The 12,439-nt window shown below is 38.5% G+C and overlaps 2 protein-coding genes across 2 annotated transcripts in view; both read left to right on the plus strand.

Moving 5' to 3' along the window:
• On the plus strand, nucleotides 1-2,723 carry LOC144632746 (telomere length regulation protein TEL2 homolog). The gene has a single exon (XM_078491465.1). It carries the CDS (start codon nucleotides 51-53, stop codon nucleotides 2,631-2,633), a length of 2,583 nt encoding a protein of 860 aa, XP_078347591.1. The 5' UTR covers nucleotides 1-50; the 3' UTR covers nucleotides 2,634-2,723.
• A 2,378-nt stretch (nucleotides 2,724-5,101) lies between these two features.
• Nucleotides 5,102-12,439, plus strand: part of LOC144633145 (myotubularin-related protein 13-like) — a 29,655-nt gene continuing 22,317 nt past the window's right edge. Inside the window, exons 1-7 of the mRNA XM_078491945.1 lie at nucleotides 5,102-5,219; nucleotides 5,342-5,421; nucleotides 7,972-8,313; nucleotides 8,852-9,071; nucleotides 9,896-10,028; nucleotides 10,589-10,700; nucleotides 11,988-12,101. Coding sequence (XP_078348071.1) covers nucleotides 5,162-5,219; nucleotides 5,342-5,421; nucleotides 7,972-8,313; nucleotides 8,852-9,071; nucleotides 9,896-10,028; nucleotides 10,589-10,700; nucleotides 11,988-12,101 — 1,059 coding nt within the window. The 5' untranslated portion in view covers nucleotides 5,102-5,161. The remainder of the gene's footprint in view (nucleotides 5,220-5,341; nucleotides 5,422-7,971; nucleotides 8,314-8,851; nucleotides 9,072-9,895; nucleotides 10,029-10,588; nucleotides 10,701-11,987; nucleotides 12,102-12,439) is intronic.

Consider the following 12,439-nt stretch of genomic DNA (forward strand, 5'->3'; position numbering starts at 1 on the left):
GACGAACATGTGAAAACGAAGTAGCGCAAAATAATAAGATACTAGTACAAATGGAACAACATTTGGACCGAGATCTGCAATGTGATATTAGAAGATTTGTTCGTGAACGCCAAAACAACCTGGCAAATGCTTCTAACGTGAGCGAAGTGATTGAACCCTTGAATGACATTGCCGAACTCTTCTTGCGAGGTTCTCTGCAGCCCGCGAAAGTTTCCTTGGATAAACGTCCAGCGCTGAAGGCTGAATTTGTAAGCAATCACTTTTTGAGATTTGCTGAATTTATCCTCTCTTCGCCAGTGATCGGGTTTTACGGTGGCTTTAACGAAGAACAGAAAAAAGATCTTTTTGACGTGTTTTTCCTGCGTGGTCCTTCGCACGACAGTCTTCTTGTGTTAGGGAACGCACTTTCCAAGCAGACGACGAATTTGAAAAACACAAAGGTGGTAGTCTCTTTGCTCGAGAAATTTTGTGCAGAAGAGAGACTGGTTGACGTGTTTGTGGAACAATGTCGGTTATCCAGACCTTTGACAAGTGCGCCTCAAAAGTTCAGTCAGTCAGAATTTGAAAGTAAGTTGTGGGAACAGCTTATAACTTTGATAGTCTCACTCCCACAGAGAGTAGCAAACAAGATGAGACTGAAATGCAGTTCACAGTTTTACCCAGAGCCCTATTTCAAAATGGTCGCGGATGAAATTCTGAAAGCATTGGAGAAATTGCATGACAACCTAACAATGTCACACGATTGTTCCTTTAAGTTCCTTGGCGAGCTGATTGGGCGGATTTGCATGGCTGGGCAAGCAGAGAAAACATTTTCTATTTTGTTGCCAGCATTAGAGAAGTGGCTGACAACAAGTCCACTGTGGAACAGAATTTGTGCACGACTGATCACTGGTGTTCCGGATGGCACTATGGAACATGTGGCAGAAGGTCTGCTTAAAGTAGCTAACAGTGCTAACTTAATAGCTAAGCTATTTGGCGATTCAGTTTTGTCAAACACCAAACTCAAGTATTTACTGACCACGAAGTTTCTATTGATGAGAAGCTACTCCAACACAAATGTTCTGTACAACATCTTTGGGTATTTATCTGGATGCAAGCGCAGGCATTTGTTAGTGGAAACTATGCATACACTTCTTGACGTCTGGGGTGATAGAAGTGCCATTAAACATACAACACACGATCAGCATTTTTATGTCACTTGTGCTGTTGTTCTTTCTTTTGGGCACTTAAACACTGAGGAGAAGCAATCTGAGAAACACTCTATACTCACCAAGTTGTTGGTTGGTGTGCAGAGTCATTTGGATAGTCCTTTGGAAAAAGTGCGTCGTCTTGGGATGGTGGTCGCAGAGTGCATCACATCATCCCTTGAGCCTAATGGAGAGAAGCTTGTCTTTGAATATGCTGAAGATGATGAGACCAAATTACTGAAGTCAATGGCGAAAGGTTCACAAGAGAGGATGGATTCAGGAAAAGCAGGAATGGGAAGAAAGAAGCTTCACAACAATGTAGCAGAAACTGAAAAAGCAAGAAGTGACAGACCTTCAGATTCTCAGCTTGAAACTATTCAAAAGAGCAGTCCTCAGAAAGACGAAGGTGAAGTTGATGATGATGATGAGTTGTTGCCATATGATCTTGATGAAGATGACAATGCAGGGAGCAAGTCTAACGCACCTAAGTTTCTACGTGATTGTATTGAAGGTCTCGTAGCATCAGAAGATCCATCAAAGACTGAGGCTTCTTTGAAGTCTGTAGAGAAACTTGTCTGTGCTGATTTAGATGATCTTGAAGATGTTTGTGTTGAGCTGGTAAAAGTATTGCTTCACCTTGAAGACCGCTATTCCACTGATAAATTTTATGAAATGCGTCACAATGCAATGGTTTCTGTTACCATCAGGTGTCCTCAGCAGATTGCTTGTTACTTGACAGAAGAATTTTTTGCTCCTAACTACAATTTGCAGCAGCGGATGGACATGTTGAATGTTCTTGCTGATGCAGCACAGCAGCTCTCAGCCCCGGCAGAAATCTCCAAAACAAGAGCAGTGCCAAGAAAGTTTCCACTCCCTCAAGAAGACTCCCTTAAATCTCCACAAGCTGTTCCAGATTGGCAAAAGATTGTACAAGAGAGAATTGATGGCAAAACAAAAAGGTTTAGCAAAGGGCCATCCCATCCGCAACCCATAGCTGTTGCTAATAAGTTTGCTGGTGTGGCTGGATTCTTCTTTTTCCCTTTGATGAAGAACTTTGACAGCAAGGTAAACACTCTTGACCTCCTGGGTGATGATACTCTTGTTCTCGGCAGGCTTGTGTACACTCTTGGTATAATCATGTACTCTGCCAGGGAGACGCCTATAGCAAGAAACATGGGAATGGCCTTGTTTGAATTTACTTGGGCTCTGAAGTATCATAAAGAGGCATTTGTACGTCAAGCACTGATCTTTGCACAGGCTATGGCTGCTGTGTCCATTCCGTCGTCGACTCTGATGAGTGACGCCCCAGGGGAACTCTTTGAGCTTCATGATTGGCTGAAGACTATTGTTCAGAGTGACACTGATGCTGATAGTGTTAAGGCCGCTTTTCAGACACTAGTTTTGTTAGAAGATATTTTTAAGAATGAAGTTACTGTGCATGGTTGATCTTAGCTGGGTACTCTGATGATCTTTTTGCAAGCCAATCAAAGCTTCTGCTGTTACAGTCAAAGCTCTCTTAATGGACACTCTCGTAAGTGGCCGTTTTCATGACTCTTTCCCCCAGAACCGCTTAGAGTCTTGAAAATTCAAAGGTAAATAACATCGCTTTTCTTGTGTAAAGATTGAAAAAAATACAAATCAATATTTTACGACTTAGTCTTAATTTCTTTGTTTCTTAAGCTCCTGTAAGCAGACAAGCTGAAGGTAAAATCCTATCGAAAAAACCTCTGTCAGTTCTTGTTTTTATCAATCAACTTCACATCTTTCGTTCGTCCACAATGATTTTACAGTAAGGCGGGAGCAATCCTTGCTGTCCTTTCACTTTGTCCGTTGAAAATGAAAACAATCACAAAGGCAAAGAGGTAAAATTTTTAAGTGAGAGATTTTTACAGTATCATGTTCAGTGTTTTTTTTTTTTTGTTTTGTCGTCATCCCATCCGGTTATCAGTGTTAGCTGGACCAAGCTCCCGTAAGTGGCCATCTATCCCCTACACCTCTAGTAGCCGCGTGCGAGAAACATTCTGCGTAAGAAGCCAACTCCAGATTTCTTTACGGTACACTTTTTTCGCGTCCTGAGGGTGTCTGCTTATGAGAGCTTCGACTGTACATGTATTTGAGCAATTTCTGCATGCACGCACAGGTTATACAACATCTGTAAAAATTGCTTTATTAACCAGCATTGGTGACATAGACCATTTTTGTATTCTCGGTACTGGTTGGAACTGCTTGTGGAGGTTGTTTTTTTATTTTTTTTTTTCCCCCCTTCCCCAAAAATTGCACATTTTCATGAAGCCAGCTTGCACAAGCAACATGTCAAGTCTGAGCCTTGTGTTGACGCACTGCTTTTAAAAAATAATCTGATCAAATGTGTGTAATTATTGTTGTAGACATTTGATTAGGTGTTTCTGTGTGACTGCTGTTCTAAATTTAAAAGACAGAAAGTCTGAAACGCAATCATTGTGGTTTGACTGTTGATGTTATTATTGCAATATCTGCTGTTGTAATTTGGCTAGTATGGGTTGATTCTGTTTAAAAAGGTTTATCATCATGTTGATTAAAACATGCCAGTTGTTGTAAAAATAATTGTAAAAGCTAAAGGACTGTACAAAAGCCGACTTTTACTGACCATTCAATACTTTAAAAGAAATGTGTACTCCTTAGATCATGTTTGAAGTCAACATTTTATTTAGCAAATGGATCTACAGAGGATGTCACTGTTTGTCACTGTTTTTAAAAAATGTTGCAGGATTGATTATTCTGCAGAGTATTTACTGTGTAACCGAATATTTGATTAAATAAATGTCGTTTTTTGGCCATTTGCAAGTTATTAATGCCAAGGATAACATTCCACTAGGGGAAATGTTTTCTTTGAGGAAATATCAATCCCCCCCCCCCCCCCAATGTGAAAGGTTTGGTGATGTGGGTATGGATATTATCTGTAGCCTCCGTTCAGCCAGACATGTCACAAAATCCTCGATATAGTCTGGGATTTAGTTCGTCTGCAATACAGGCTAATTATCTGGAGCTACACAATATTTCTTGAGTTCCCTATTTCCAAGCACAAGGCTATCAGTGTTGATCACTTCAGTTTCCTAGCACTAAGTGTAGAGTATTTGGTGTTACAATGCACATACATTTATACCAAGGCCCCCAGTCGTGATCAAATCTCATATAATTTCTCATGATGTGCTTAATTAATAATACAAAAGAGAAAACAAAGAGAATATTCAAATGGATCAGTTTATGGATGAAACAGTTCAATTCCATAGTCATCATTAAATTGTTCCTTAGCGTTTAGATGCCGTTTTCCTGCTCTCCTTTACATCAGATGGTTTGGCATTTGGGTCATTGTGCAACTAATTGAGGAGCTGCACAGCTTTATTTAAAGTTGGCAGTATACATTCCAAGAACTGTCTTCAGGAGTTTTCATAGTTTGTAAGTTTGGTTTGGACTGAATACCTCAATTGAGACCCCTGAAACATTCAGAAAAATTATTTTAAACTGATATTTTAAAATATTTTGTTATAATAACTGAAGCTTAAAAAAATGGGACATTGGGAGGAGATGCCTACAGGTTGTCTGGCAGCAGCTGTTATACAATTTTTCTGAAACTTTACAGCATTGAAACTAGAAGTGATGTGGGAACAAGATTTATTTGTCTGAGGAGTCCCCCCCCCCCCCCCCATAGAGAAGAACTTTTAAATAATTTGTGGATATTTTGCAAAGGTTTAGCTTAGCACTGACGTTTTTTCTGACCAAGTTTTAAATGCCACTTGTAACTTCTTTTATTGCGAAAAATTAACATAATAATTCTCGCATTCTCCTCTAATGAGCGTCCATTCAACCGATTTCAAAATCATTGCCACACCTTCTCAAGTCGAGGCTGTGGCGCATGCGTGCAGCCCAATCCAAAATGGCGTCCAAAGGAAAGGGTGTATGGATATGGTCGCCTACATGACATTCCATCTCAAGAAATGTCCCGTCTTGCAGATTATTTTGTCGTTTGTGGAATAGACAGGGACTCAAAGAATGGTAAGATCTCTTTTGATCGGTCTCAGCTGTGCGTCTTGCAGAGAAAACTGTTGTGCAAACATCGCACGCCTCTGGAAATTTCGGAGTTTTTTATCAAACCTGCTTTCGTTGTTGAATTTTAGAAGAAGTGCGAGGAAAGGTGATACAACGCTTCCCAAGCAAAGACCGTAAAGATGCAACGTTTCCAGAAGGACTCGAACTGGTAAGTGACTCTATATTTTGTTGAAAGCCGGTTAGTGTAATATATGAGCAAGTATCCTTGTTCGCGTACGTAACATCGCTTTGAGAATCATACGCTGAAAACCCTTAGAGTTTTTGTAACATGCCACTCATTACATCACTTCAACACTGTCGTATTATACCTCTGGTATCGAGCACCTTGGTAATAAAAGACGCTATTCTTGAAAGAGAACGATAAAACTTTTTCTCAGATCTTTTAGTCAGTGATCGCATTATGTTATAGTTATATGGGTGGAATCTTTAATAGTCAGTGTCTGAAGCCTGAAAACGATTTTTTTTGTCGATCACGCAAAGCGGGAAAGCCCTTTAAGCTTATTTAATTTTATAGCGGCTGCTTAGAGAAATTTTTTTTATTGTACCAATGAAGCTCTTTATTGTTTGAATTTGCACTAGACATTACGCTAAAGATCGATTGAATATTAGCTTACTTCGATGTGCTTGCTGAGCAAATTTGACGTTATTACAACTCAGAACTCAATTTGCTGTTAGCGACTGCATTTGTTTTTAGCGTTTGAGAATGCCCTTTACTGCTGTCTAACTCGTTTATCTTTTGTATTCAATAATATAACGTCGAGGTATCCTGATGTTTCGTTATAAGTCTTCACAGTTTTAAGCCGTACTAATTTTTCCTTCCCGCTGGGGACGGATTTTTAAACGGACATTTTTATTCAGTCTTAAGCGTCCAGGCACAATATTTACACGGTTTGTTTGCATTTAATTAATCCTTGGTCAGCTCCTCGTGTTATGTTGAGCACGCTTTAAACTCTTCTCTCAACGGATCTAAGGGAATCCTTACATTCCTGAAATTTTAGCTTGTAGATAAAATCATACTTGTTTATTTCTTTGTCGATTTGCAACAAATATGCACCGATCAATGTCCCTAGCTGTCAGTTTTATTAATTTGGCTGTATAATTTGCATGCATATGCTCAGAGCTATGTCTCGTCTCATAGATTGTCAATTAAGAATTATGTTTCAAGGATATTTTTGTTTCTGCATTGTAAATGAGTACTTTGAGGAAGGACTGCTTTCAGAAATTTACAGAGGTGATGCCTTTTGACCTTATCACATTATTAGCACCCAAAGTTCTTTACTTCCTGGTTGGCAAGGGGACTTTGTAACCCCATCTTGGAATTTTGTGTCAAATTTTTATTTTTTTCCCCATAAAATTTTCATTTTGCTAATCATTGGGCTCTGCTGGATGTCCATGTTACAAATACAGAGTGGTAGATAATTAAATAGTGTAACAGACTTCTCTTTGCCTGGCAAGCAGAGTTCCCAACGACCAAAGGGAACTTTGCTCGCAGCATAAGTTCTCTTTTACTGAAGCCAAAACTGAGTGAGAAAACTGTAGAAAACATTAACTTCTTGCAAATGTTTTAATCCTAGGGATTTGAAATGGATTTTTTTTTACCAAAAAAATACTTGAAGGTTTAAAACATATCTGATGGCTTCTAGATAGTTTCAGTGAAAACTAACTGAAGTAGTTAAGGCTATGCTTAGGAAATCAGTTCTTGGTTTCGGTAGCGATGATTTGCAAACAGCGTTCTGAAAATCATGTATTAATTGTAGGAGTAAACATGTAAAGATAAACTGAGATGAGTTATAATTTAATCTCTTATTATTTCCCTTTGAATGTTTTATTGTTTCATGGAAGTTGCGTCAATGATGGCTCGTGCTCTCAGGCTTCGAAGTGCAAATTCTATTTTTTTTAACACCAAAATAAAGTGTAACCTTTCATCCTATTTAGCATTTAGTAAAGCACGTATAGCATTATTTTTTATCTGAGGATGAAATTTGAGAGAAAGATGCGCCCGAGCACTTCGTGTTTCTGCTGGACTAAAAAAGATGAAAAACAGATGACGTGACACAAGATGATGTGACAAGTCAAGTCAACTTTATTTAGGCAGGGAGGCCCAATCAGCACTTGGCTGGTATCAACAGGGGCCCTGCGTAAATTATGACTACATTATAAAAAATTTAATATGTACAAGATAAAAACGGGTAACAAAGCGATTAAAAATACAATGAATTAATAGCAGGTATAGAAACAAAAATGTGCTGTGTAGTTATTGTGTTTCTAGTGAGCTGAAATGTTTACTTATTCACATCACATGGCAAGCGTAACTGTATGTAGCTTATAGCTGCTATCAGTAATGTCACAATCTCACTTCATTTGCTTTTGAATGTTTACTTGCATGAATGGGTCATTGATAGCTGGTGCTCTGAGGCTTTGTAGTGTGAATTCACCACCAAAATAAGTGAATAATCAACTTCGTTCCCTGGAAGAGAGAGACCCTGGGAACGAGGTTGGAGAATAATTTGTTTCTGATTGACATGTGCTGAATTGGATTTTCAAGGACCATTCTGTCAGCATGTTTATTGTTTAATGCATAAATTAAATGTTCTATATCAGAAGGAAGTGAGTGAGTGCGAGAGTGAGTGAAGTCGAGATTCATTTTAATACCCCATTACCATGAGGTAAAAACTAAGTTTCTTGTTGTTTTCTTTAGTTTTGTCAACCTGGAGGATGGAACTACTCGTACTATTACAAACCACCAACATTCTTTGTTGCCGTCCTCACCGACATGGAAGGCGACCACCGATACTGTGCATGCTTCACATTCTACGAAAAATCTACACCAAAGAAGTCCAAGACTAAAGTGGTAAAGTCATCAAGCAGGGAGGCATTTAAAGATGGCAGCCAGTCAGATTCTTCACTGTCAGATAAACGATTTTCAGATGGTATCCCTGGAATCTCTGTAACTAGTAACTCAGAAGAATTCTCAGTGGAAATGTTTGCCCCAAAATGCTTGTGTCTAGTATCAAGAGCATGTTATTTTGACATTTTAAAGGTAAGATATACATTTCAGAAATAGAAAATACATATCCAACTTGAGCCATGAGCAAGCATTTCCACAGCTTTTTAGAAATCTCCCGATAGATAGAAAATATAGGGTGGTGAAGAAAAGAAAGAAAAATTGCTTGTTTATTATTCTAAAAATGCAAATTCTATTTGCTTGCACAGTCAATAAGTCAACAGCTCATGTTAGTTTTGTATTTTTGTAGACCTACAGAAATATAGCTTTATGCCTGCACTTTCTTATTGGGTAGTTTTCCCTTTTAGTCACAACAATGGTTGAAAGCATCTTTTACCCTGTAGGTAATCAGGGTTTTCAAATGAAGTCTGCAGCTGGCAAAAGTCACCTCCTACCTCATGTTTTTGGCCCGGGGTATCCTCTGATTCTTTAGTAAAAGATGACAAAATCAGCCACCTACTTCAACACTTAATAGCCGCCCACTTAAAACCTTTCTGACATCCCTATGTAATATATGGATCTTTATCCATTGCATAAATCATGTTTCATTTGAAATATTATTTATACATTTCAGAGCTGCCTGACCACCATCTATTGGTCCTTTATGTCTGGGAACAGCAAATCCTTGGAGGGACTGGTTGGATGCATCTTAGGTTTCGTCCAAGTGCCACCACCTGGTGGACCTAAGATGACATTTTCCATGGGTGCAGGTGATCGTCAGACTCTTTCACCTCCTGCATCTGAGACTCTTCCAGTGACTGGGAAATCAGTTTCCATCTTGTTCAACCAGTTAGGTAAGTTTTATGTGATTCTTTCAGGGCCAGAAAAATCCCAGGTCCGATTTCCTGGAGCAAGTCAATTCTGCTAGGCAAAAAAATATTTCTACTTCCTTCTTCCTGAAAGACTCACCTCCTTCAATACTGAAGATTCTAGTGAGTGTTCACTTAAACTAACTAAATAAATACTTACAAATTAAAAGTAAAGCTTAAATGTTATGGATAAAAACTAAATAAAAAAATTAAAAAAAAAAGTTAAAGTTAGAATTGTTTGTTTTGGGCTTGGTGAGACGGCAGGCTTTCCTTGAAGGCCGTCAAGTTTGGTACATTAACTGTTTCATTGGCCAGGCTGTTCTACTCTCATATCATTCCCGGGAAAAACAAGTACATGTGGTTGTCTGTCTTTGAGCAAGGATTTTCGTACGCATTTGAATTTACGTGCCATGATCTCCTTTAAAATGGCGTCATGAACTCTAAGTGGGGGCGTCATGAACTCTAAGTGGGCAAGTAAAAACTGAAATTACTGGCCCATTCGGCAAGTGGATTTCAATTTTTTTTATACCTTGACTTTGTGAGAACTCAGGGGCATTGGTATATCTTGGCAATGCATAGGAGCTGCTAGATAGCAAGGTCTTGCTATCCAGCAATGTTTTACATACCAATTCTTTAAATATTTAAAAAAATATATAAATTTAAGCTTGGCCGTTTTGCTAATTTTGTCACACTCTTTCAATTTCAAGCGTTCTTTCAGTTACAGCCCATCATTTTTTGTGGATCGTTAAGTACATTACCTGCTACATGTACAATGTATATTAAAATATATGTTTTCTAACCACTTACAGGAATCCACAACATGTTGTCCCTGTTTAGTGCTGCGCTGACAGAAAACAAAATCCTGTTTTATTCAAGCAGTTACACGCAGTTGACCCATGCCACTCAGTCCATGCTGGCATTGATGTATCCACTGAAGTTCAGGTGAGTACAAAATACTGTTTGAAATGATACAGTTTCAAGAGCTTCTGGTAGGTGGACACCTACTGTTAGTGGACAGTTATATAATCATGGTCCAAGCCATATAAGAACACTACATTCTTATAGAGCAGTTTTCAATTGAGTGTAGTAAAACCAAAACCAAAGTACTGTAATTACTCTGGCCAATCACAAGACACAGACCAAAAAGTCAGCCAATCAAAACTCGAATCAAATACACGTAGCCGGCACGAAGCGCGGGAAAACGTGCGTGAGGCGAGTCACGATTGGTTTTGGTTTTACTTCTGATTGGCTAAGAAAGTGGCGCGAGAGTTTTAAACCAATCACTACGCGTAGTAATGCAAAACCAAAGCAAACACAACTTACTTTCGACACTCAAGTGAAAACCGCTCTACTCTGCTAACACCTCTCCTTAGCAGACACTTTTACAGGTCCCGAGGGTGTCTGCTTATGGAAGGTTTCATTTGTTTTGCATGCAGAATAATGTTGTATGCCTACTATTCTCTGTTTTGGGGGTACTAAAATGTGTTCTTCAATTTTCTCAGTTATGTGTTCATCCCAGTACTACCAGCGGCATTACTTGAATTCTTGAGTGCGCCTACGCCATACATCATGGGGGTACATGAGAGTTACAAGGACACCTTGGCACCTGATTTGGTGAGTGATACTGGATTTATTTCACACCTAGCTAGACAGGTACTTGCATTTGCTCAAAAGCATTTGTAACTAATGTAGAAAGTGTGTTCTTAAGTTATACTTGGGAATTTTAGCTTCATGAACTATAACTACCTTATTATAGGAAATTAACGATACATGTTATTAACATGAATTTCAAAAATTTGCGTTAATTTTATTGATGTTAATTAATATAAACACGTTTACTATAAGGATTTAACCAGGACTTTTCTTAAATTTCGCGTTAATTTTATTACGCGTATATTTTGTTCGCGTTGTTAAAATGCTTCGTTATATTCCTATAATAAGGTAACTCAAAAGGTGAGTAGAAATCAGTGCCGAACATGAAACACAAATCTCTATCCCCACCACAAATCTCTATCCTCACCAGTATAAGTCATTCTCGTCTCACCAATGGGTTCTAAATTATTGCGGTTTTCAGTGATATGCGAACTCTGAAATTCAATCCTCAATCAACGGTTTACGCTATTTTGCTGCCGTCTATTTTAGAGGACCTATCGGGAAACAGATGTTCACTTCAACCAGGTCAAAAGGTCTCGTCTTTCAGTTGCGATTGGTAGATTTCATTCCATTTTGTTTGTTTCTGTTTTTTATGGCTTGTTGGCTGTCGCCATGATAATTATGATTGACAGCAGCGAGAAACGCAATCGTTAGTTGGATTTTTAATTTCAGAGTTTGCACTTACCGTATTTTCTCGGTTATAAGGCGCACGGTTTTTTCGAGCAAAATCTGTTTTTTCTTGGGAAGTTTTTGCCAAAATCGGGGTGCGTCTTATAGCCGAGTATTTTCGCCCAACAAAATTTTATGGCCGCCATTTTACCGGAACTTGCAGTTAAAACAAGAAAAAAGAAAACTCTTAGTGTTGGTCATTGCCTTTTATTAGATTTAACATCTCTAGAACAAGAAACAGCAAGTTTCAACATGAAGTTTATTATCCGGCCGAGTTGACAAGTTTTGGTAACAACTGCTTATATCAGCATTATGTTGAAATCAAGTATACTCATATTAAACAAACCTTTATTCATCGTGCAAAGTTGATAAATGACTTTAGAAGACAAGGAAAACACCAACTCATGGTGCGTCTTATAACCGAGCACTTTCGGAAAATTTTTAGTTTGGAAACTTAGCATGACAAAGTTGCGAAGTTTGGGGTGCGTCTTATAACCGAGTGCGCCTTATAACCGAGAAAATACGGTAACTGAAAACCGCAATAAGAAGAATGTTTCAATTTTTGAATTTGTATTACAGGCTGATGTTATTCTTGTGGATATTGATGGAGGACATGTGATCATCCCTGACTCCATAAACCTTCCCTATTTGCCAGAACCCTTCCTGAGTAGATCAAGGCATGAACTGACCTTGGTGAGTCTTGAAATGTTGTTTACTTAAAGTTCACAAAACTTTTGTTCTGTCTGTTTAGAAATTATTATGATTATAACCATTAAAAAAATTCAGTTGCTGTCAGTAGTGGAAAAGACTGAAACGGCTGGGAACATTGTTAAGGAGGCTCAATTTAACAGTTTGCTGCATTTTTCAGCACCTCGACTTTGATGAATCAATACTTCGACTCCTTTTCAGTTGATGCAACACAACAGTTTTGGTATTGAACAGATGCCAAATCATTTTCATTCTCGCAATTCAAGTAAAGCAAAGAAAATCGGGCCACCAAGCCAACTACAGTGGCAGCGTGAAAATTTGCT

This window comes from Oculina patagonica, chromosome 12, assembly GCF_052425735.1.
Source record: "Oculina patagonica isolate OP01 chromosome 12, crgOcupat, whole genome shotgun sequence".
Taxonomy (NCBI): Eukaryota; Metazoa; Cnidaria; class Anthozoa; order Scleractinia; family Oculinidae; genus Oculina; species Oculina patagonica.

What these genes read in the sequence shown, in the direction of transcription:
- LOC144632746 (XM_078491465.1), top strand. Translation starts at nt 51, where the DNA reads ATGGAACAACATTTGGACCGAGATCTGCAATGTGATATTAGAAGATTT.